Raw genomic sequence first — 26,706 nt, 5'->3', positions numbered from 1 at the left:
GGCCAGCACACTAACTCAGTATATAACACATCAATGTCCAGTTAACAAGGCAAATGTCTTTATTCGAAAGCTATAAACTGAGGTCATGTCCACACTAATCCGTTTATGTTTTCAGATTCCTAAGTATGGTGTTATGGAGAGCGTTTTCACAAGTCTGTTTTCAGTGGAGGAAAATACTATTCCAGTGTGGATGACGTGTGTAAATGTAGAGAAATCAATGCGTTTTCAAAAGAAAACAGATTAGTGTGGACGTGGCCTTGTGTGGAACCTCCATACTCTAGAACAGTGGTTCTCAACTGGTGGGTTGCACACCTCAAGGAAAACTACTAAATCAGTGTTTCCCATTAATTACCTAGACTGTGTTATGTAGACTGTGCCACAGTTTCATAATGAACCAAAAATATTTTTACACTTCTCATAATATGATAAAAGTTATCTAACGTTGTGTTTTACGCCGTTGCTTTGGCAAAGCATCTCTCACTCCCAGTCAGTCAGATGCAGTCTACGTCAACAACAAAAAAATAACCAGCTATATTTGTGATAGCCTAGGCTTGTCACTTATTAGAAAGTTCATATTCTTATTCCGCTGTTGAAAATAATCCAGAGTGCATAATTTTATAATTCGCTAGCGATCTAGTAACAGCTGCGCCCTGTTTGATTGACAGGTGGCGTATGTGTGTGTGCTGACTGCTGAACATGCGCGTGTTCCAAAAATGCTCGCTCTAATGCGCACCTGAATGGTCAGGTAAATGATGGCGATGGAGGCTTTTCTTTATTGGACTATCATACGTAACATAAAATAATTATCATATGACAATAGCCTCCTCCCCTACCCAGTGCAGTTTACATTTTCTATTAGGTTGGGCATCGGTCATAATTTTAGAAAAATATACAACATAAACTTTGACATGTTACTTGAGCATGTAAATTAAATGTCCTTTTTTTTTCTCCGGACAAATAACTTTTTTACTCAGACAAGTGAATGACCAATTTACTTGTCCGGAAGACAAGCACATGGCAATGCTTAATGTTGAGCCCTATGTATGCTCTAATCGATTTTGTGTTTTGACCATTTGTGAACTGCGTTAAACTCTGTTTCGTTTATGCTTTGTGGGTGTGACTTTTTGCTGTGTCATCACCATTCATATCTTTACAACCAATGGGTTTATGATTAAATCACTACTACAGCACAAAATTGGTTTACAAGAGCACAAAGTTCTTCATAGATCTAGCCTCTTAATTTTGCTCTCAATGTGCACCAGACTGATGCATTTAGATTTCAAATGTACAACATTTTCTTAAGGGGGAGCATGCCCCCGGACCCCCCTAGAGGGTCAGAGGTCCACCCACCACAGTCTCACAAAATCCTGTGGGAAACACTGACTAAATGCAAATTATAAAATGCAACCAATTTAATCATGTATAGTTAGGATAGCAAAATAAACAGGCTCATCTGAGAAAATGAGAAAGAGAGAAAATTATTCCCATAATTTTTGTTGTTGACATCAAATGCAGTGCGGCCAAACAAAATATTTGTCACTTGACAAAAGCTAGCCAAACTAGGTAGATGCCAACGTGGACATGTTGTGTGACATGCCCTAAACCATCAGCAAAACTAAAAAGGTAAAACAAAAAAATATGACCCAGACTGTTAAATATGGGTTCACTTGCAGGGGGGGATTTAAATTTTATTCCAACTACACTGTGAATTATTGGCTGCTGAAAGCATCAATCAAACAAAATGAGACATTTAAAAACTAAAATTTTAAATTTTACAATTCAGCCTATGACATGTTAAGGGAAAAGTTCACCCCAAAATGACAATTTTCTCATCATTTACTCATCCTCATGCTGTTCTAAACCCATATGACTCACTTTCTTCTGTGGAACACAAAGATATTTTGAAGAATGAATGAGTTGTTTTTGTCAGTACAATGCAAGTCAATGGGGTCCAACACTTTTAAGCTCCAGAAAGAACATAAAGGCAGCATACAGGTAATCCACACAACTCACGTGGTTTAATCCATGTCTTCTGAAGTGATACACTCGGTTTTGAGTGAGAACAGACCAAAATGTAATTCCTTTTTCACTATTCGCATGTACGGAGAAAATGTAATCGAGCTTCCAATAATGATCGCGCTTAGGATACTGAAGATGCGAAGATTTATAGTAAAAAAAAAAAAAAAAATGTTTTTTTTTAAATTACATTTTGGTCCGTTTCTCTCCCAAAACTGATTGTATCACTTCAGAAGGCATAGATTAAACTACCTGAGTCATATGGATTACCTTTATGCTGACTTTGTCCTTTTTAGAGCTAGAAAGTGTTGGAACCCATTGTATGGATATATTCATTCCATCAAAATATTTCTTTGTGTTCCGCAGAAGACAGAAAGTCATAAGAGTTTGAGACAGCAAAAAGGTGAGTAAATAATGAATCATAATTTTCAGGTGAACTGTTCCTTTAATAATTTTGGATATTTTGGGCATTTGCTGTCCACAATAATATAAACCCATTTCAATGTATTTCAATTTAAGGACAAGTTTGTTTTTGTACGATATACAATTCTGGTACTGATGTAACATCTGGGGTCTTAAGTAAAACCAGTTGAGAATCACTGATCTAGCGAATAATTAGAGAGACATGAAGCACCTTGACAAACATTTTAGCAGAGGTGGACTTGGCCTTGCTGGGCAAACAGAACGCAGACATAGATTTCCTGTCTCTGGAGAACTCCAGGGTGAACTCCTTCTTCATCAGCTGCTTGATCACCTACAAATACAAGTTCTCAAATCATAATTCAATAATCACAAATAATTTCAGAGTTTTTATTTTTTTATTTTTGTATATAATTATAGAAATATTTACTGCGTTGCAGGCGTTGGCTTTCTCAATCTTAGACAGGCTCCTGACATCAGTGTCAAAAACATTCATTTTCTCAACCAGGCAGGTCAGAGCTGTCTCTGTGGCTTCTCCAACCTTCTCATAAACACCTTTAGTCTGAATAATCACAATATGTCAATGAAAAACATACACTACTGTGCTTCTGGCAGAGGTCTTTTGTAGTATTAATACTAATACTTTTAATAGTTAGTAAGCAATGTTTCATGAACTAAGTACATTAATAATAAATAAATACAAAATCTAAAACATTATGCAAAAATGAAAGACAATCTAATTAAAGAATAAGGGGTATATGAAGGCTGAAATGACAAAGTATACACTTGTGGAACTGACTCTTTATCTGCAATTTTTATGACCGTTCAAATACACATACTGTATTCTAATGTGTGATATTCCTACCTTTGCTTTGACATTGTTTTAAGTCAAAACTACTTTTTTTCAGTAGCTTGCTTTCACTTTTCCATAAGAACGTGTATATTATGATGTCAATGTCGATACACATTAATAATACTGTGATATGACATTTTTGCTCATATGCCCCACCCCTACGAAGGGCACTAGTAAACACACCTCATTATAATCCAGGGAGGAATCATTGCACAAGGCACAGATGGTTGCCAACTCCACCAGCCCATCATACTGAGAGCACTTCACCAAACGGTTATCAAGGTACCTGAGCAACCAACCAGAAAGATATAATTTAAACTACCTAAAACAAATCATTCTGGGTGCAGTACTACAATTTTGTATGAGACCGAATACTCACACATCTCCTTCAGGAGCGTAAGTGGAGCCAGAGATGGTGAACTCAGTCAGTGAACAGCTCTCACCCTCAGCCTTGTCTATGATGAACATCTGAATGACAGACAGAAGATTTGATGCCACTAGATAGAGTATGCCCACTATTTAATTATACGACTCTACTCTAAAATTGGAAATCATACCTTAAATGAGTTTAGGTGTTATGTGTAATTTTTTACACTGACGGCCAAAAGTTTGGAATAATGTACAGATTTTGCTCTTATGGAAAGAAATTGGTACTTTTATTCACCAAAGTGGCATTCAACTGATCACAATGTATAGTCAGGACATTAATAATGTGAAAAATTACTATTACAATTTGCAAAAAGATGTTCAGAACTTCTTAAACTACTTCAAAGAGTTCTCATCAAAAAAGCCTCCACATGCAGCAATGACAGCTTTGCAGATTCTTGGCATTCCAGCTGTCAGTTTGTCCAGATACTCAGGTGACATTTCACCCCACACTTCCTGTAGCACTTGCCATAGATGTGGCTGTCTTGTCGGGCACTTCTCACACACCTTACAGTCTAGCTGATCCCACAAAAGCTCAATGGGGTTAAGATCCATAACACTCTTTTCCAATTATCTGTTGTCCAATGTCTGTGTTTCTTTGCCCACTCTAACCTTTTCTTTTTGTTTTTCTGGTTTCAAAAGGGGCTTTTTCTTTGCAATTCTTCCCATAAGGCCTGCACCCCTGAGTCTTCTCTTTACTGTTGTACATGAAACTGGTGTTGAGCAGGTAGAATTCAATGAAGCTGTCAGCTGAGGACATGTGAGGCGTCTAGTTCTCAAACTAGACACTCTGATGTACTTATCCTCTTGTTTAGTTGGACATCTGGCCTTCCACATCTCTTTCTGTCCTTGTTAGAGCCAGTTGTCCTTTGTCTTTGAAGACTGTAGTGTACACCTTTGTATGAAATCTTCAGTTTTTTGGCAATTTCAAGTATTGTATAGCCTACATTCCTCAAAACAATGATTGACTGATGAGTTTCTAGAGAAAGTGGTTTCTTTTTTTGCCATTTTTGACCTAATATTGACCTTAAAACATGCCAGTCTATTGCATACTGTGGCAACTCAAAAACAAACACAAAGACAATGTTAAGCTTCATTTAACGAACGAGATAGCTTTCAGCAGTGTTTGATATAATGGCAAGTGATTTTCTAGGACCAAATTAGCAATTTAGCATGATTATTCAAGGATAAGGTGTTGGAGTGATGGCTGCTGGAAATGGGGCCTGTCTAGATTTGATCAAAAATTACTTTTTTCAAATACTGATGGTGCTGTTTTTTTTAAATCAGTAATGTCCTGACTACAATTTGTGATCAGCTAAATGCCACTTTGGTGAATTAAAGTACCAATTTCTTTCCAAAACAGCAAAATCTGAACATATTCCAAACTTTTGGCTGCCAGTGTATGTTAAAATATTTTCTCCTATCCCAAATAAATATGCAGAGACAGCTTTAAGTAAGCCATTTGTAATTCCACAGAAAACTATAAACACTGTGGCACCATCAAAACATTGCTTTGTTTGAACACCCCGACACAGCAACACTGACCCAACCAATAGTCACTAATTGCATTTTTGCTATACCGTTTTGTAACACCAGTGGTGCAGAAATTACATAGATCACATTTAATTGTATTTGTCAGAGTGCATTCAGTATAAAAGAAACTGGTTGAAAAGTTAACTGTCAGAAGGTACTATAAGCAAGTATTACCATAAGAAAATGATCTGTTTGCAATGACTCAGTGTGCCATGATTCTGTCATACATGTTTACCAGTTTAAATACAGAAATTGGCAAAACAGCAAAAGGACTGGGACCGTTTCCACACAGGGAAAAGAAGAGAAAGAAAGATGAAACATTGCTTTAGTGATAAAGCACCAAATCGTTTGACAATTGTTTTTTTTTAGCAATATTCATGCTTTTCTTCATTAATTTCATTAATACAGATTTTTTTTAAACATAGCAATTTAAGCTTTATTATTATTATTATTAATAATAATAATATATTTATATTCAAATATTAAATTAAAAAATATATAAAATGTTAAATGATTCAAATATAATATTATTAAAATGAGTTTTTTTAATTGTTAGTCTAATGCTAATGTCAAAAAGTAAAAAAAAAGTAAAAAAAAAATACAAAATATTATATATATATATATATACATATATATATATAAAAAATGGTATAAAGGCAGTTGGACACTAGAAAATGTATCAAAATTTTCAAGAATATGGCATCAGCCGTAAAACATTTGTATAAAATATCTCTACATTGCTTGTCTGAGCTTGAAAGCCTGCAAGACGAGAACAATTTAAAGTATGCTGACATTGCAAGAAAAAAATTCAGACATTATAGCCATCCTTCACAGAACTCATTTCTGCATTTCTGCAGTGAGAGCAGCTCAGCACTATGACAGATATCTTTATCCATGAGCTATACAGGAAGCTGCACCAAAACACTTAATTTCCACAGACTCTCTGAGAGGCTTTTAAACTGACCAAAAAAGACAGAGAATAAAAATATCCCCTGAGCTAAAGCTGAGGCAGACATGCAGGAGAAGGACACAATCAGCAGGGGAAGCTGTAATTACTAGCAAAAATCATATTATTTAACACACTAAAAGCCATAAAACTCCAATTTTGATTTCATGGGGTCTATGTCTGTTAATTCAATGTCAAATTAACCTGAATGCTGGACTTGTAATCTCACCCTGCAGACGGACATCTGGTTGGTGGTGAGGGTGCCGGTTTTGTCAGAGCAAATGACAGAGGTGCAACCTAGGGTCTCCACAGATGGCAGAGAGCGAACAATGGCGTTCTTCTTGGCCATGCGGCGGGTGCCGAGAGCCAGGCAGGTGGTGATGACGGCGGGAAGACCCTCAGGGATTGCAGCCACGGCCAAAGCAACGGCGATCTTGAAGTAGTAGACAGCGCCACGGATCCAGGAGCCACCGTGGGCGGGGTCATTGAAGTGGCCGATGTTGATGATCCACACGGCGATGCAGATGAGCGAGATGACCTTAGAAAGCTGCTCGCCAAACTCATCCAGCTTCTGCTGCAGGGGGGTCTTCTCCTGCTCAGTGGCGGCCATCTCATCACGGATCTTACCAATCTCTGTGTTCACACCTGTGGCTACCACCACACCCACAGCTTTGCCTGCGGCAATGTTCGTTCCCTGAAATGGACACATTAAAATGTTAGGACAGGAAAAAAAAAAATAAATAAATAAAAAAACAAAAAATACATTGCTGCAGAAGAAATGAGTGGACAACAAAACTTAAGTCAGGGTTCCGCACTTTAAATTTTTGAATGAATTTATATGACTTATCCAGTGACTTTTCCTCATTTTAGTGAAAACACAAAAACAAATAAGAAAGTATATTTTGCATATAGATAATGAAGCCTATTTTTAAGGCCATTAAGAATTTTTTACATTGTGACATTATTTACATGAAAGTTACAAACATTTTACTCCCCAATATTCTCATAACCACAACGCTTTATTACAATATTCTCATTACCGCAACATGAAAAAATTCTATATTGGTAACACTTTACAATAAGGTTCCATTTGTTAACATTAGTTGCCAACATTAGTTACCATGAACTAACAATGAACAATACTTATACAGCATTTATTAATCTTGGTTAGTGTTAATTTCAACATATAGTAATACAATTAAAATTTAAAAGTTGTTTATGTTAACATTAATTAATGCACTATAAACTAACATGAACTAACAAAGAACAATTGTATTTATGAACTAACATTAACTATGATTAATAAACACTTAAAAAAAAAATATGTTTTTTCAGTCTTAGGCATATGGTTTTTCAGTTTAAAATTATACATTGCCTCCATTGGTCTAAGGCTAGACTGGCTAAGATCAGGAGCGATCTTGATCCTACATGTGACCGATGCAAACAAATGCCAGCCACTTTATATCATATGTTTGTCGTTTAAGTACAAGAGTTATGCTACATCTGTTACATACTTACAGTTTTCTTGTTTTATCAATAAAAAGACCTTTATCAAAAAAACAATTATATATACTGTATATATACACATGTATTCATTGTTACTTCATGATACCTAATGCATCAACTAATCAGTTAATGAATGAAACCTTATTGTAAAGTGTTACCGATATATTATTTATAAATAAAGTATTTACGTATACATCATAGTAGGTGTTGGTACTGTCTATCATATTTGCTGATATAATTAAACAAAATCTTTGTACAACAGCGTCTTTTTTTTACTATAATGCATTACTGTAATTATTAATATATTTAAAGGTGCACCTAGTAGGTTTTTGTGCTAATAGCTAAAATTTTAAACAGAAAAATAGTACTCGTTAAATAGTATTTTTGAAAAATGTTTAAACTCATGAAATGAAGACTCTAGTCATATATTACTTGCTTTATCTCAGTAATCCCCTGTCCTTGGACGCCTTCACTTGCAGAAGTAATTAACCATGGTTAATAGCCAAAATAGTCCATTTGTACAATCACATAAGTAACGGAGACCTTGTTTATGAATGATGCTGCATATACGCCGCTAGGTGTCAGCACAACAAATGCAAATTTTACTCAGTGCACCTTTAAACAAATATACATTAAATAATTTAGATTACAGCAAAACTAGAAACAAAAAATATACACTTAATTTTCCATGACTCCCCCCCCCCATGAATTTCCACGGAATTGTGCTCATATCTATTACTTTTCAAGGCCTGTAAATCACAAGTTTTACAAATTCCCTAATATTTCCAGGTTTTACATGACCGTGGGAACCCTGTGAAGTTGAGTGGTCCAATTTGACATGACACAGCCTCTCACCGAGAACAGCATGTTCTTCTTGTCTTGATTGACAGCACGGAGGTCCGGCACGGGATCGGTGTGCTTAATGATAGAGACAGACTCACCTGCAGTGGTATAGGACGCAAGGTAAACCCTACAGCCACAACCATGATACTCAAAACACACATACAGATGAACAAATAAGTAACCTGTGAGGATGGACTGGTCCACTCTCAGTGTGGTGGACTTGATACCGCAGATGCGGATGTCAGCAGGTACCTTGTCACCCACTGTAGAAATAAACACAAACCATAAAGGGAACATTAGGTGGTTGCTAATAAGTGCACAGTCTATTAAGAAACAATTCTCACCCTCTTAAGCTAATTTGATACTGTGCCCTCAAAGGGTTAATTAACCCAAATTATAAAAACTTTCGTAATTTCCTCAACCTCACATCGTTCCAAACATGGATGACTTTCAAACACAAAGCTCTCAAATCTAAATTTTGAGTATGACGAGGCATGAATAAGAGCCATGATGAAGAAGAAGATACATTTTGGTCTGATCCTCACAGAAAGCTGTAGATTATAGCTCACAAGTCATATGGACTACTTTTATGGTGCCGTTTTAACTTTTTTGGAGCTTGACAGTCCCCACTTGTATACTTTAATTGTATAGAAAAGAGCAACATGAATATTCCGCTAAATTTATCATTTTGTGTCCCCCAGAAGAAAGTCATAGAGGTTTGGAATGACGTGAGGGTGAGTAAATGACGCTCAAGGCCACATTAAACGTCCAAATCGCAGAAATGACCAAACTAGCTTTAACCCTTAAATACATGGGTGTTTCGGCAAACATTATAACATACTCGAGTCTTTAGCAACCCAGCACATATATCTATCTATCATAAATGGATCTACAAAATACCCAGATGGTGTCACATTTTAATTGAAATAGAAAATTAGAAAATAATAGTATAGAATATATTCTGATGTTTTATTTCTCATGTATCAAAAGAGATGAAGCAACAGGATTCATTACTTTCACACTGGCAACTGGCTGTCAAACACATATTGAGCTACACAACACTTATACTACACATAAGCTACACATATGTATTTTCTCATTCACTTTTTAAGTCTAAATAGATGCACAATTTACATCATTTCAATAGTACACCCAAATGAAAATAGTCGTATTATACTGTTCATGTGTTATACTTGCTATAGTTTACTTCCATGTTGTTTCTTCATTAAATAGCAATGTCAAATGTAAATCAAGTCAATCACTGACACATCAGTGCCACCTTTATTAAGTAATAGCATGTATAATGTGTGTACACGCATATGGAATACTGCTAATTCATCACTGTCACACAGAAAATCAATGTGATCGTACTCATTTGTCTTGTAATAAACAAAGAAATATATCCTGTGATAGTATATAACTTATATATAACTTAAATAGATATTAAATCATAAAAATATGATTTATGGAAGACACTACGACATATCTCTAATGACCCTATACACCTTTGGTTATTAAGCAGTTATAAAAAATATATATATTTGCAATTTTGCAATTTTTTTGTTTTTTGTTATTCACACATAATATTTGAGATTGTAGTCCAGAAATGTACAAACTGTGCAACTCAACTGACACACCTCAACTATTGGTGGCGCTGTCTAAAACTACATAAGCACCCAAAGGATATGATGTTGATGATGCATTGGACACACAAATGTTCTTTTCGAAATCCGATTCAAAAGATGCATCACTTTTTAATAAAATTCAAAACGGCAGAGAGGCAATATGGCCGAAGTTGGAAAATTTGGTATAGTTGAAATCCTTATGACCCAAGGAACCATAGACAAAAGCCTAATAATATGAAAAACTGTTTAAAAGTTTTAGGCAAAACAATGCAAAAATTGCATTTTTGAGATTTCTTGACCCATGTGTGGAGCGGTCACCAAACATGCCATGCATCCCCTATCTGTTCCCAGATCTAGATTGAAGCAAAGAGGCGATCGAGCATTTGCCATAGCTGGCCCAAAGCTCTGGAACAGCCTGCCTGTATACATCAGAACTGCTCCATCTTTTTCTGTTTTTAAAACTAGTCTTAAAAGCCAGTGAGAAGAAATATGTTTTAATTCACTGTGAATCCATGTTGGATGTGCTGACCTTTGAGGGATTCCTGTTTTTGCTGTGTTCAATTTTATATTTCTGTTTTATTGACCCTGTATATGTATTGTACGGCACTTTGCTCAACCTTGGTTGTTTTTAAATGTAGTTTATACATAAACTTTAACTTGACTAGAATAGGAACACAGAAAGAGAGAGAGAGAGAGAGAGAGAGAGTGAGAGAGAGAGACAGAGAAAGAGAGACAGAGAGAGAGCGAGAGATCGCCCACCAAAAACAAAACAGACAGGCAAGCTCATCTGTGCCCTTGAGGGCGAGAGAAGAAAAGAATGCACCGTGCCAGTAATGGGAAAACTATTTTGATATGTATGCTGATGCGCTGATCAGGTTTAAACACTTTTACTCTGCCCAAATATGGAGGATTCTCCACAATTAGCTGTGCAGTGGTGTAAACAACATCCACAATTTTATCTTTGCCACACTTGCCAATGGCGGGTAAATTAGGGAAATTTACTGGTCACAAATATTTCTTACCAGTCAGACATTGCATTGTGCATGGTTATGATAATTATTATTACTTAGAAGGTTTTTGCATTTTTTATTGGGACAACAGTGGACAACTGACAGGAAATGGGGATGGAGAGATCGGCAAATGACCAGAGACAGATTCAAACTCAGGTCGTCACCTGGTTGGCTGCATCTCAGACATTTTTGCATTATTTTTTTTCAATACATATTTCATCCTTATGATGATAAAATTATTTGACTGTTTTTTCTTTACAAATTTGTGAAAAATTATCCTAGATGGTAAATAATCACCAATAATTATTATGGTAAATAATCCACGTACGTAATAGTAATCAGTGTTGATGAAGTTGAAGATACGCAAGTTGTACAAGAGGTTTTCTTTAATAGACTGTATGTACAGGTGCATCTCAATAAATTAGAATGTCATGGAAAAGTTCATTTATTTCAGTAATTCAACTCAAATTGTGAAACTCGTGTATTAAATAAATTCAATGCACACAGACTGAAGTAGTTTAAGTCTTTGGTTCTTTTAATTGTGATGATTTTGGCTCACATTTAACAAAAACCCACCAATTCACTATCTCAAAAAATTAGAATACATCAGAAGACCAATTAAAAAAAAACATTTTTAGTGAATTGTTGGCCTTCTGGAAAGTATGTTCATTTGCTGTATATGTACACAATACTTGGTAGGGGCTCCTTTTGCTTTAATTACTGCCTCAATTCGGCGTGGCATGGAGGTGATCAGTTTGTGGCACTGCTGAGGTGGTATGGAAGCCCAGGTTTCTTTGACAGTGGCCTTCAGCTCATCTGCATTTTTTGGTCTCTTGTTTCTCATTTTCCTCTTGACAATACCCCATAGATTCTCTATGGGGTTCAGGTCTGGTGAGTTTGCTGGCCAGTCAAGCACACCAACACCATGGTCATTTAACCAACTTTTGGTGCTTTCAGCAGTGTGGGCAGGTGCCAAATCCTGCTGGAAAATGAAATCAGCATCTTTAAAAAGCTGGTCAGCAGAAGGAAGCATGAAGTGCTCCAAAATTTCTTGATAAACGGGTGCAGTGACTTTGGTTTTCAAAAAACACAATGGACCAACACCAGCAGATGACATTGCACCCCAAATCATCACAGACTGTGGAAACTTAACACTGGACTTCAAGCAACTTGGGCTATGAGCTTCTCCACCCTTCCTCCAGACTCTAGGACCTTGGTTTCCAAATGAAATGCAAAACTTGCTCTCATCTGAAAAGAGGACTTTGGACCACTGGGCAACAGTCCAGTTCTTCTTCTCCTTAGCCCAGATAAGACGCCTCTGACGTTGTCTGTGGTTCAGAAGTGGCTTAACAAGAGGAATACGACAACTGTAGCCAAATTCCTTGACACATCTGTGTGTGGTGGCTCTTGATGCCTTGACCCCAGCCTCAGTCCATTCCTTGTGAAGTTCACCCAAATTCTTGAATTGATTTTGCTTGACAATCATAAGGCTGCGGTTCTCTTGGTTGGTTGTGCATCTTTTTCTTCCACACTTTTTCCTTCCACTCAACTTTCTGTTAACATGCTTGGATACAGCACTCTGTTAACAGCCAGCTACTTTGGCAATGAATGTTTGTGGCTTACCCTCCTTGTGAAGGGTGTCAATGATTGTCTTCTGGACAACTGTCAGATCAGCAGTCTTCCCCATGATTGTGTAGCCTAGTGAACCAAACTGAGAGACCATTTTGAAGGCTCAGGAAACCTTTGCAGGTGTTTTGAGTTGGTTAGCTGATTGGCATGTCACCATATTCTAATTTTTTGAGACAGTGAATTGGTGGGTTTTTGTTAAATGTGAGCCAAAATCATCACAATTAAAAGAACCAAAGACTTAAACTACTTCAGTCTGTGTGCATTGAATTTATTTAATACACGAGTTTCACAATTTGAGTTGAATTACTGAAATAAATGAACTTTTCCACGACATTCTAATTTATTGAGATGCACCTGTATATGCAGATGGTTGAATTGCTCATGTCACTGACATCAGCGAGGGTCAGACTACCGTTCTTACAATTCGACTTAAACCATGAAATGTTGCTGCTCCCAATAAATTTACCAGCAAACTGACCAGTAACTCGCTATTTACTCGCCAATGCCAATTTTTACTCATATTTGGACCTTGGGCAAAACTACTTTGTCCCAGGTTCAATACAAGTTAAGCTCAAATCAACGTCATTTCAATCAATCACCATAATGTTGATAACCACAAAACTGACTGACTCTACACCCATTTCAGCAAAAATCTGGGTTACAGTAAGGCAACTACAATAAAAAGTGAATGAGCCCAGTCCACAAACGTTAAAATACACACCGTTTAAAATGTATTTTCACAATGTAAGCATTTTAAGTGTTAACATGATTTTAGTGTGATAAAATCACTTACTAACCTTATTTGTGTAACATTTTATCCAATATTACAACTTCACTGTCATGACGACTTTAACGGTAGTAAACCCTGTAATCTGGTAAATGCCATAATGCAAGTAAATTCTGATTTTATAACACTAAAATCATGTTAACACAAAGTTAAAGGTCTTGTGGCTATACTTTGGTAACAGCATGTATTTTAACATTTATGGACTGGCACCATTCACTTCTATTGTAAGTGCGTTACCTTAAATGAGTGACGAGTCAAAATAATTTCTGTGGTAAGCAATGCCACAAATGCTGTCACAATTTAACTTTACTTGTATTGAACCCGGAACATTCCTTTAAAAAGCAAGTTCAAGTGTGTGATTGGGCTCTTTGCTGATCTGTGCATGTTAAAAATTAGCGTGTCATTCAGCAAAAGTCCAGGGAATCTGCACAGCCAGTATGCTCACCATGGCAGCATGAAAAAGGGCAGGGCATGACAACAATGGCTGCTGCATGGCCTTGGCAGTGATCAACACACCTGTACATGCAATAGCATTGCGGCGGATTAACTGGCCGTTCTTTCGTTATGATCTGAGAAACAATGCGCAGAGCTACAGGGGGCAAGGTCACAACACGAGACAGTGACAGCTTTTCTCAGAAAGACTTAATGAAGCTCAATCGCATCTTTCAGCCATCTAAATAGGGAACAAATGTACGCAATGAAGCACAACACTTCCCAGAAGGTCACATGGCATTGTTCACTAGTAACAATAAAGCAATCGGAAAAATTCAGCGAACAAGTACAGCTTTTGGCATTGACACTTGACCCAAAGATGATCAGGGGATTATCATGAGGCTGTCTGGTGGGTATTGTCCTTAAGGGTTTTCTTAGCTTAAGGGGTTTCTTGCAACCAGGCCCAGGACTGAGAAACCCTGATCTAGAGACTCCAATGTTGGTTTACCAGCCATAAGATTCCATTACAAACCAATATTCTCATGCCTTTGTTCTTTGTGGATTGTGAAGTGAGAGCAATTGAATACATCTTCTTAATGATGTAGCAAGCTGTCATACTGTGTGTTGTAACAGGCTAGAACGGGTCAAGGGCAGCTGTAAATGATGGACGCTAGCCTCTTTTAGCCATGGCCTATGTTTCACCACAGGACAGCTCTTGGCTTAATGCTCTTTGAAAGTTCGGCCAATCGTGATACACTTACAATGAATGGAGACTAAGGCTTTCAAGCTTCAGAAAGGATGCAAGTGCAACAGTATTTTCCAAGTCTTCTGAAGACATTTGATAGCCTTGTTAAGAAAAACTGTAAAGTCGTTATTCACTTATAATCTTCACATCCAGTAAGCTGCTATTCACTGGGACTGGATCATGTCAGTGAGCTGAATTTGAGAACTGGATCAGTTTGATTCATGAACATATCATTCAGATCAATTCTGTGAGCTGGAACAACCAATTCATTGAAAAGATCTCAAAACAATGTTTCGTTCACAAATCGAACATCTCTACTTCTCTCAAACTCTCACGAATGCGCCAAAAAGAGTTAGGGTGGATGTCACGATTTTCTGTGAAAAATGCCCTAAATGTCAACCTTGTTCTCAAACAAATCATACTAACATATGGATTTAAAAGACTTCGAATACAGCGCATGGGTTGCATGGACCACTTTTATGGTGCTTTTGCATTCCTTGATGAAGCTTGAACATTTCAGTCCCCTTCATTGCAACTGAATGGAAATGAGCATGGAAAGCAGTCTTCAAATTTTGTGCTCCATGGAAGAAAGAACATAGAATAACATGGAATGACATGAGTGTGATGACAAAATTTTCATTTTTGGGTGAATTATTCTCTTAATTATTCCTATTTAAATCGAAGCAGATGCATTCCAACAAGACACTTAATTAACAGAATGACTAATGCAGATCAGTACCAGAGGTGAGAATGATGTGTCCATTCAATTTTGCTCTAGCTGAGAGCTGATTCATGAGTTTTAAGAGTGGCCCAATGGCGTAATTCACAAGTGCATCAACGCTTTCTAGAACATAGCAGCGGTTATCAGTATGCATATACACAAAGCCACTGCAAAGAGCTATTTCTGGTGTATCTGGCCTACAGGTAGAAGCGTGACCAACAAACCCCAGAGTTGTTGGAGTTATCTACCCACCCACCCTACACACGCAGCCTTCTCATCTGTCCTTGAACAGCATGAAATGCCCAGAACAAAACCAGCGAAAAGACACAACACAACACCCACACAAGGAATCGCAAAATATTCAATTAAAAATTGGGTGGGAGATGCAGTATATGCTAGGGATGTGCAAACTGTTAGAGCATGGCATTAGCAATGCCAAGATCATGGGTTCAATTCTCAGGGAACATAAAAACTGATTCAAGGTATTACTCTTTAAGTCGCTTTGGATAAAAAAAAAAAGCATCTGCCAAAAGCATAAATGTAAAAGTATATATTTTCAAAACTGACTAGTCAGTGGATTGCCTGAATGACTGGTCGATTAATTGGTCTTAAGGACTCTCTGTATAATTAAGTTGTTTCAGGTTCACTTGACCCCGATCAGATGCGTTTTACTGCAAAAAATATATTTTTTTCATTTTCATTTGTCAGTAACTAAGGTGGACAGAGCTTAGCAGAAGGTTAGTTCTACACAATGAAGGATGCAGTTTTTTAATAACAAGCTCTTCCTCTTTTTCTCTCAGAATGCAGGTTGATTGGAACTTAGTAAAGGCTGGGTTTACCAGAAAGTTTTCGTTATTAACCAAATTTTTTCAAAACACTGAAAGGTAATTACACAATTCTGTCCCGTCTTTTTGACAGATAAAAGAAAAGCTATTTAGGAGGCAATCAAGTTATTAAATAAAACTAGCGCATTCTCTACCACGTGGTGACATATCGCATAACCACAATAGAAACGTTACTTCGGTACTACTGGATGACACATTAGTATATCATGCTTAGACATTTTTAAAAGGAAAACAAGACAAAAATACTCAATAAGAATTTTTTTTTTTTGCGGTGTTCTTAAAGGGGCATTTACATAACACGTGTTCTTGCTTTCAAAAACAGCTAGGCGGTGCACAACGGAATAGAACAGAATGCAGGCATCTTAAGACAGGTTTTTAAAAGATGGACTATTTTGAACTTGACACGCCATCTAAAAAACACAACACGTGTGGAAGGATGCTAAAAAAAATACAATAAAAAAAACTAAACAAAAAAACAGCTTGACCATCAAAACCCTTCCCTAGTAAATGCACAAATCCCTAGTTAACCAATCACAAGGGCAAAATAATTTGCACCCAACCCTCCGCAGGAGGCCTACAATGGCTCAAAGGTTCAACGCCAATCAGATCACTACTCTGGTAAGACACGTGCTGAGCAAAGAGCAGGCATGTTTGTTTGCAGAATGTGCTACAGTTTTGTTTTAAAAGTTTATGCTTCCATCACTTCCCCCAACAACACAGCATTGTAATTTCTTTCATGGCTCTGCTCTTTATAGTTAAGTTGACCGTAGGGGTCAAACATTACTGCACTTTACTTGGCATGTGTAATCACAGAATAGCGATCCGATTGGCAGGGAACTGTCGAGCCATTGGGGCCTTAAGGTTGTTTGGTCAAGCTCAAGAATGCCACTTAAGAAGGGCACTTATGGAAGCTGAAATCATACAATGTGAACATTACATCACTTTGGGGGTGTCCATTTGAGAAAAGAAGAATCTAAAAATCTGTGGTTTCTTGCATGATTGGCCATTGAGGGAAGTGTGGCAAGGCTAACTGTGCACCTTTCCCACCCCCCGTCATTGATAAATGTCCAGTCTCTCCTTTACACTCATTCAAGTCAGCCATTCGTGGGTCCTCATCAAACACCTGCCGGGCATCTGCCACTTGCCACAAGGCTCTGATAGTTATCAGTTCCAGCAGAATGTTGCATGCCATCCTGGGTGACTGAATTCCCAAAGCACAAAGCGTGCTGAAGGGTAGGGCCAATCTCGTTCAATGTGAGAGCGGTTGCATGGGGGGTAAAGAGGGTGGTACACCATGGGCACTTCCTTATAAGGTCATCTCTCTCCAAGTGAACAATAGGAACAGCTGTTAGACCTGGCCTTAGAAACTTGTCTATTTGTCAATCAAAGCCTGCAATGTACTCACCAAATATTATGCACTGCACAGAGGAACAGCAATAGATAAAAGCTCTTTCAGGATATACTGGCTTCTCTTAGGACACTCCAACAATGTTAAAGATCCTGTCACCAATGTCATCACAAGTCTTTCCGTTTGATTGTGTCAAAGATCCCATGAAATGGCTTCACAAGCACAGCTTGATGAGTCACTCCTGTGTTGATGTATTTCTTATTAAAACTTGAAATTGGAGAGGGACATATCAAAGGGCTCATCCATTATTTTAAAATGCCAATAGCCTTTTGTTTATGTCACAGTGATTAACCATGATTTGCTACTCTCTATAGAGCACAACAGTGCCCACCCACTTTTTCAGCCGGTTCCAGAAGTATTTTTTCATAAATTTTTTCCATGGGGATTTCATAATGTACTTCATATAAGAGTTCTAAGCCATGAACAACACTGACCAGCTCCAATGTGAATCACAACATTACAAACACATTTTAATTTGATTTGAAATTAGACAAAGACAAAAGTACAAGACTGTGAACTTAATGTAGTCCCTGAGGAAATGAACTACAATCCCATGAAGCATAAAAATGATAGAATTAAAAATGACAGAAAAATATTAAATTATTGATTTAAATTTGTTCATTTTAAGTATACAATAATTATATTGTATATGCATTGCAATATATTCAGATATATAAATACTTTCAGAGTGTACGGAGACCATCCTAAATGCATCATGGAAGTTGACAGTCGTTGCGGAGCTCTTTTGATGTGCTTTTTTTTCTCTGATTGGTGGATATTTCTCTGTAATGTAGTTCTTCACTAGGAATTCCGCTATTAAGCATGATATTAAAAAAATTAAGTTGAACTAATGCGGACTGATGGCTACAGCAGAAGTACATATTATCGATTAACAACCTCAGAGCTCATTGTATGTCTGTCTTTAAAGGTTTAAGTTATTGTTAATAATCAATTCCATGATGGAAAAAAAAAAATATATACAATTTTTACTTCCAGAGCTGTTGCATTCTATTGCTAGTTAGAGACAGGTGGTATTTATAATTTAGAGGGAGGGGACATTCTCATTCTAGAGAGCATTTCAATTGACAAAAAATAAATAAAATAAAAAAATACTCACTGGGTGCAAGATTAGTCATCAACATTTTGGTCTGTTTTCCTATTAGTGAAAGACTGAAATTTTGAAATGTGTATATCTGCTAAAAGTTATTTTTTCCGCAGAGTTCACTAGCATATAGATGGCCACAAAGCTAAAAGCTATGGTCTAAAGGGGTGGGCACTTCGTGCTCAATTCACTCCCATTCAAACGCATCCGAATGCAGCAGACTGGAAATGCAAGCTCAGGCGAAGAAATGTCATACTACGCTGCTATCAAAGTTCAAGCTTGGTGAACTCTGAACTGTGAATTCGTAAGAAGAGAGGACCAGTGACCATTAGAAGATCAAAACGTTACACCCTGACTTCTTGGCTAAATTCAAAGGATACAGATATCAAAGTTGTGAGTTTGTGTTGCAGGAAAGTGAGTAGACAATATATATTTTAGCATTTTTAAAATAATATTATTCGTGATGTATAATTTACTTAAAACAGATGCCCTCCCGCGTGACATCATATCCTGGTTCGTTGCGTTGTTCGAAAAACAACTGTGTGCTCAAAGCCCAATGTGACTAACCCTTAAAGGTGCTGCAAGCGATTTTAGCCATTCTACTTCCATGAGACTGAGCCGTTGAATTAGCAATCTGTCCAAGATGGGTGTGGCAACTATTGCTGCTGTTGTTTTTAACAACCGTTTCTGCACGATGTCGGTCTCAATAAAGCTAATTTGGGACCGACATCATACAGAAACTATTGTTAAAAACAACAGCAACAAAATAGCACACTTACCTGACAACTGTTATGAGCAACATGGCATAAAAATGGCATTAAGCCTCAATAACTGGCTGCAACTACAATACTATGAGAACACGCAAAATGACTGACAGGTCGAAAGCGTCAGTGATCATGGCCCGTGGACACACAGAGTCTAGAGCAATCACAGAGACCAGCGACAGATCTCATGACACTTATTTCATTAATATCAGGGAGAAGGATTTTTTTTTTTGCATACCTTTCCATGAAGAAAAAAAAAAAAAAAAAAAAAAAGGATCGCTTACAGCACCTTTAAGTCACAAAATTCCAATTTATATTTAATGGGATCTTTAAGGGGGCTCATTGGTGGGCTAAAATCCTTTATTGTTGAAAAAGCAAGGTTTAAACTGCTTGTATTAAAAAATATATATTTAAAAAAAAATCCTCCTCACATCAGGCATTAATTAAAGTTCACACCTGCAGTTCTTATATGCCAAAGTACCTTGGTTTAGAATATCAAAGTGCTATGTATATTATGCTAATTAAAGCATCAGATGTGCACGGAGCAGACTGCGAGGTGGCCCACACGCTGAGCTTGGCCCTGTGCAGAACTGATAGGCTGTCAGGGTGCTGCTGGCAGCATTTGTAATTCAGTTCACGGCTAAAACGGTTACAGTCCCAGAGTCCTCTGCAGTGGGTGTGCTGAGCCGTAGCTCAAACTGCGTCATTCTCCCAAGAAGAGACAAGAGAAGGAGGGAGAGTGAGAGACAGACCATAGGAAAGCACTTTATTTCGTGCGACATCTGCAATGATCATTTACTGTCCAGAATTGGCCAAAAAGCTCCAAGTGACTCTCTCTTCCTAAATTAATCATATCAGGTCATTTTTAGTTGGTCAAATCTGTCATCACATCAAAACCAGTGTGCAAAACTAAAGCCAACCTTTGTCTTCACATTGAGGCAATGAGCCTGTTAACATGCACAATCTTACACCGATTATTCTTAATAAGCAGACAACGTGTAAGGTCATGAAAAAGTAAAACCGTTTATGCACAAACCAATCGGCATACATAGATTTTTAGCCATTATGTTGCATGTAAACACCTTTACCTGAGTTCTTGCCAGATTATCCAATGTGCGCATGTCCGTTGACGTTTTGATGTCAAAAGCAGAGAATAGTTTGATGTTTTTTTTACGTCATCAGATTTTTGAAAAAGCTGATTTTTGAAAGTTATCAGCATATTGGTGTGCATGTAAACACTGATTGTTAATTGGTCAAATCGGTTGTCACATTTAGCGATGTGTAAAACCACAAATTTTCAAAATAGATAATGGCTTGCCTGAATGACTTGTCGACCAATTAGTCTTAAAGCTGAAGTGTGCCACTTTTTCGGTGTTAAAATTCTTTCTTCTATCCCAGCTTAATAAGCAATGACGACTATAAGTAAGCCCTTGCATAGGTTTTTTTTGTCTTTTTTTTTTTTCTCCAATTTAGAATGCCCAATTCCCAATGTGCTCTAAGTCTTCCTGGTGGCGTAGTGACACCTCAATCCGGGTTGTGGAGGACGAATCTCAGTTGCCTCCGCGTCTGAGACAGTCAATCCGCACATCTTATCATGTGGCTTGTTGAGCGCGTTACCGCGGAGACATAGCGCATGCGGAGGCTTCAAGCTATTCTCCACGGCATCCACGCACAACTCACCACGCGCCCCACTGAGAACGAGAACCACATTATAGCGACCACTAGGAGGTTACCCCATGTGACTCTACCTTCCCTAGCAACCGGGCCAATTTGGTTGCTTAGGAGACCTGGCTGGAGTCACTCAGCATGCCCTGGATTCGAACTCGCGACTCCAGGGGTGGTAGTCAGCGTCTTTACTCACTGAGCTACCCAGGCCCCAGTTTTTTCTTTCTTGATAACTGAAAACACTGTGTCTCTTTAAAATAGGGCTTAAACGACTAGTCGACGTTATCGACAACGTTGACAATAAAAAAAATTCAACAAAAATGTTCGCTGTCAAATAGTCGTTTGATCTCATTTAATGCAACATGAGATCATTAAAACACTTATGATGACACACGAGAGTAGCGCTGCCACTTCCGCCTGAATGAAGAGAGGAAGAAAGAACAGCTCACAGTCCAGATGCAAAGGTGATGTAGATTGCAAAGTATTAGGGAATTATAATACAAAAATACAAAATAAATACAAAAATACAAAAAAGTAAATACAGAAGTAGTGTTGTCCTGACTTGAAATAAAGCAGAACCTTACCTGACGTTCCACTTGAGCAAACTTAAATGCTACTGCAATCCCATTAAACTTAAAAAAAAATTCAAGGATTTTTTTATTGTAATTAAATGAATGTTATTTAGAGGTATTTTTAAAAGATGATTAAACACATTTAATGCAACCTTTTAAGTCAAGGCACAAGCTGAATAGTCGGTTAAGAGCTAGTGATTAATCGTTGCAATAATCAACCGAATAGTCGAATAATCGTTAGATTAGTCGATGATCAAAATAATCGTTAGTTGCAGCTCTACTTTAAAATTACTCCAACTTGATATTGAATGGGGATGTTCATATAAGACGTGCTACTGCTGTAAGCTAAAAGGAGCATATGGAATAGAATAGAAAGTATGGATCTCGATTTTAAAAGCCAACCATTTTTTCACACTGCATCTTCAAAGCGCAATGGTTTGCTCAAAAAAATGTGTATATGGCTGTAGCGACAGTGCTTTGAAGGGGACGACTTTACAGACCCAACTTTCCAAGAGGGTTTTACAGTGCATACTGTCCAACAGCTAAAGCGCATCACACCAATTAAAGTACCATTGCCAAAAATATTAAAACTAAAATATATATGAAAAAGTCTAGAAAAGCGAGTCGACCTCCTTACTTAGTGACTAGTCGGTTATTGGATGACTAGTCAACTATCGTAACCCATCCCTAAAACCTGCATTTATAAGTCTGGACTTAGACATTGTGCAGAACAAAAACCAACCTCATGGCGTCTTTACACAGCTGAGTTAAGATTGCTCTGATTCTGCTCAAAATTCTGTGTAAAGACGCAATGCCGCATAAAAGCCAAACTAAACTATGAAAAGACTAAATTATGCCTGTTCTGACCCACCTTTTATTATTTATATAAGTATAATATTATATTTTCATTCATTTCATATTTCTATATTCATATTTTGATATTTAAGACATAAAACTCATAACATTATACATGCAATTGTAATTGCTGTGTAAATGCCTTTATGCCACCTCTGAGCAGCATTAAACAGTATGTGTAAATACAAATAAATGCCATTTCAGATGCAGCTTCTGTGCCACTTTTGCAGTAAAAGATACCATTTAGAATACCCAAGGAAAGTGAAGACAATGGAGGAGGAAACAGGGTGGTGGGTTGATTTCAGCTAATAGGAGGCTAGTGAATTTCAGAGGCTGTGCTCATTTGCTCATTAATAGCACTTGCATTAGTTTTACCATGACAATAACATTAGATTTTAAAATACATAACATGACAGATGCATTACTGGAAAATGTACCCATTTGTAGACCCAAACACTTATCTCAAACCGCAGAGCACCATTCCACCAAGGACCTCTTTCAAGGTGACTTTGCTGTCTGTCTGGATCATATCTGACGTCACACACTGCAATTCTGTTGGATGCAAAAAGGGTTGGGCGGTGGGAAGGCACCCGTCATCTGTACCATTGTGACTATGAGCTAAAAATAACCCATTCCATAATCTGGACAGCCTATCAGTGCTAAATATAACATCTTCCACTATGCATGAAAAATAAAATGTGGCACCAATTCTACTGATGTTAAGGGTTAAAACAGCTGATAGCAGCTTCAGTACTTTCAGGTATCGGTCCACATCAGACGACCACTTTCATTCCCAGAATTCATATGAAGACAGCCACGTTTCCTCAAACACACTTTTCCTTTCTGATGTCTCAATGCTTTTCTTATCTCTCAAGGCTAGGGATGCTCCGATCAGGATGTTTACAGCAGTAAACTGATTTTTTTGTCATCTGATCAGCCGATACCGATCATTAACCTTTTATCGGGAACTCTGTCATAACTGGGTATACTGTATGTAAGCATACTGCTTACTGTCACTGTCAACAGAATTCCCCTGTTTTTAATGCAATAGTTGTTACCTAGCTTTTGCTGAAAACAAAATAAATACAGTAGGATGGTGAATTGATGAGCAAATAAACAAACAAAAAAAAATGTTTTTTTTTTCAGTAAGCCTTTAAAACAAGTAGGCTTACACAAAATATTCTCTATATTAGGATAAACAGCCCTTTAAAGAACAAGGCTTAGTGTCGAACTGAAGTTGAACTGATAACCCATAGGTATTTATGCAGTTAAACTTAATGTGACATTTCTGGTTATTTATTCATTGTCACTATTTCATTTCATTATTGTTATTCAATATTTTGTTATCTGTTTTATTGTTTTTGCATTATATTTAATACATCATATTATAGTATCTAAATATTGTTTATAAAATTATGTTTACAAATACGTTCCCTGCATTTTCATTTTGTTGAATGATGTTAATAGTTCCTGTTTCACTTGTTCCCGTTGGAGCTTTAACAAGGGGAACACACACACTCTCTTGTGTGAAAGAATAGATGAAAAAGTGAAAGGACTTCTCGGTTACATACGTAACCTTGGTTCCCTATCCGTCACTCACTCGACATTTTGTCGATGTATTGACACTAGGGTTCACCCTTGGGAAAAGAGGCCACGGCTGGGCTAGCCTGTCCCTATTTGTTGGGCAGTCGACTTATTCCCGAAGGACCATTCGACGCTCATAAGAGCGTTGGGCTACGAGGCACACAGAGGTCTGCCCTTCTCGCACCGCTAGTCCACGTAACACAGTTCAGTAGTTGTGGTGTTTTGTATAGGAACCCCTAGTGTCACTACATAGACACAACATCGAGTGAGTGACAGATAGGGAATGTCCTGGTTACTTTCGTAACCTCCGTTCCCTGATGGAGGGAACGAGACAATGTGTCCCTCTTGCCACAATGCTGAACTACCCGCTGAAATGGCCGGGACCTTGTCTCGGCTCCTCAGCACAAAACCTGAAAGAGTGGTTGCATACCAGCTCCTTTTATACCCGTATGTCTGGGGGCGTGGCATGCAAATTCCATTCGCCAATTCCCATTGGCCTTTTTTCAAAGATCAGAGGTGTTTAGGGCTCCCAAGAGTGACCCCTAGTGTTACTACATCGACACAACGTCTTGTTCCCTCCATCAGGGAACGGAGGTTACAAAAGTAACCAGGACGTTCCCTGAGACGAAGGGCACGAGACATTGCGTTTATTAATTCATATGGGGAGTGTATTCTTGTACGACCTAGTTGAAACCTCTCTACAATAACGCCAATATTCCAATATTGGCTATGGTGTTTGAGCCGCGCCTGTTTTGCGCAAAACTGGTACCGCTATAAAAACAGGTGCACAAACACCATTTCCTCAGAATTTCTGACAGAGAACAAGGAGCACATCGCTCGTGCCTCAAAAACTCTGAGTCTTGTAGTGCGGCTAGCGTTCGCAATGTCCCGTTCCCTTCGTCTCAGTAAACCAAGTTTACCTACGTTTCCTTACGACTCTGTACACTTGACATTGCGTTTATTAACCCATATGGGGAACAGAATAACATCACAGTGCAATAAATGACATAACTTCCCAGAAAGGAAGCATGACGCCGCAGTCTGGTGGGACAGCGACCGACATGAATATGCCGCAGTAAGTGACCCTCGTGTTGGGCCAGGAGGGGAGCACTCAGAATGAATATATAAACTATAGTCATATAGTCTGAATTAACTACTTCACGAACCCAGTCGGGAAGGGAGTTTATTTATAATGTAAGTGCTTGTGACTTATGGTAAATTACAATGGTCTGAATTCAGGCGGTTGCGTAAAATGATGGGGAGCTCGTCCTAAAAGTGAGCAGCATAAGTGACCAAATATATATAATGAATAGCAAGTGCTCTGAACAGAGAGGACTTGTGAAGAGAGAGACGTTATGTCTAGGTTGTAAAACTTTGCAAATGTGTTTTGAGAAGACCATCCTGCTGCAAAACACATGTCTTGTAAGGACACACCATTTGTCCATGCTCACGAGGAGGCCATGCCTCTAGTGGAGTCTGCTTTAACACCAATTGGGCAAATCTTACCCTGTGACTCATAAGCCAGGGCAATTGCATTGACAATCCAGTGAGAAAGTCTTTGGAGACGGACATTCCTTTCATGTGTCTTCCATAGCAGACAAAGAGCTGATCAGACTGTCTGAACTGGCGTGTACGCTCAATGTATGCGTGTAGTGCCCGCACAGGGCATAACAAATGCAATGAGTGTTCCTCATCCGAATTAAATGGAGGGAAGAATGCCTGAAGGTGAACCACCTGCGCTCTGAAGGGTGTGGTTAGGACCTTATGCACATAGCGTTTTCTGGGTTTGACAGTGGCTTTTGAAAACCAGGGCCAAACTCCAGGCATGAATTGTCAATTGATAGTGCATGCAGGTCACTGACCCGCTTTACTGAGGCCAGAGCCAGCAGTAGTGCGGTCTTAACGGAGAGCATGCGCAAATCAACAGAGTCCAAAGGCTCGAAGGGGGGCCCTGCGAGAGCTTTTAGGTCCCAAGTCGGGACTGTAGCCAGGCGAGATGGGTTTAATCATCTTGCTCCTTTAAGGAACTTTATGATGAAATCATGCTTTCCTATAAAGGCGCCAGCTTCATGTGCGTGATACGCAGATATAGTTGCCACATACACTTTGAGCATTGATGGAGCCCTGCGTTTAATCGCTTTTGAAGAAATATGAGAATTTCATGTATGGGGCAGTTTAATGGGTCTTTGCCATGTGAGAGACACCAATCAGTGAACACCTTCAACTGTAAAATGGTGTTAATGACTGAATGTGTCAGTTCTGGCACGTTTAGCGTGCTCCGTTCAGGAGCCACACATGCAGGTTCCACAGCTGGGGCTGGTGATGCCAGATTGTGCATTGCGCCTGAGAGAGGAGATCCCTCCTCAGCGGTATTTCCCATGGCGAGCTGTACAGCATCTCTATCATTTCCGGAAACCAA

General features: G+C 38.2%; 1 protein-coding gene across 4 annotated transcripts in view; it reads right to left on the bottom strand.

Moving 5' to 3' along the window:
* LOC127415148 (sarcoplasmic/endoplasmic reticulum calcium ATPase 2-like) overlaps positions 1 to 26,706 on the bottom strand; it is a 51,558-nt gene that overhangs the window by 12,078 nt on the left and 12,774 nt on the right. For all 4 annotated transcript variants that reach the window (XM_051653740.1, XM_051653741.1, XM_051653742.1 and 1 more), the window contains 7 exons: positions 8,726 to 8,806; positions 8,556 to 8,641; positions 6,424 to 6,888; positions 3,669 to 3,757; positions 3,473 to 3,575; positions 2,867 to 2,998; positions 2,651 to 2,770 (listed from right to left, as the gene is read on the bottom strand). In XM_051653740.1, coding sequence (XP_051509700.1) covers positions 2,651 to 2,770; positions 2,867 to 2,998; positions 3,473 to 3,575; positions 3,669 to 3,757; positions 6,424 to 6,888; positions 8,556 to 8,641; positions 8,726 to 8,806 — 1,076 coding nt within the window. The remainder of the gene's footprint in view (positions 1 to 2,650; positions 2,771 to 2,866; positions 2,999 to 3,472; positions 3,576 to 3,668; positions 3,758 to 6,423; positions 6,889 to 8,555; positions 8,642 to 8,725; positions 8,807 to 26,706) is intronic.

The sequence above is a fragment of the Myxocyprinus asiaticus genome, chromosome 24 (assembly GCF_019703515.2).
Source record: "Myxocyprinus asiaticus isolate MX2 ecotype Aquarium Trade chromosome 24, UBuf_Myxa_2, whole genome shotgun sequence".
In the NCBI taxonomy this organism is placed as follows: domain Eukaryota; kingdom Metazoa; phylum Chordata; class Actinopteri; order Cypriniformes; family Catostomidae; genus Myxocyprinus; species Myxocyprinus asiaticus.
Note: the sequence above shows the minus strand (reverse complement) of the source record. Positions and strands in the feature narration are given on the sequence as shown.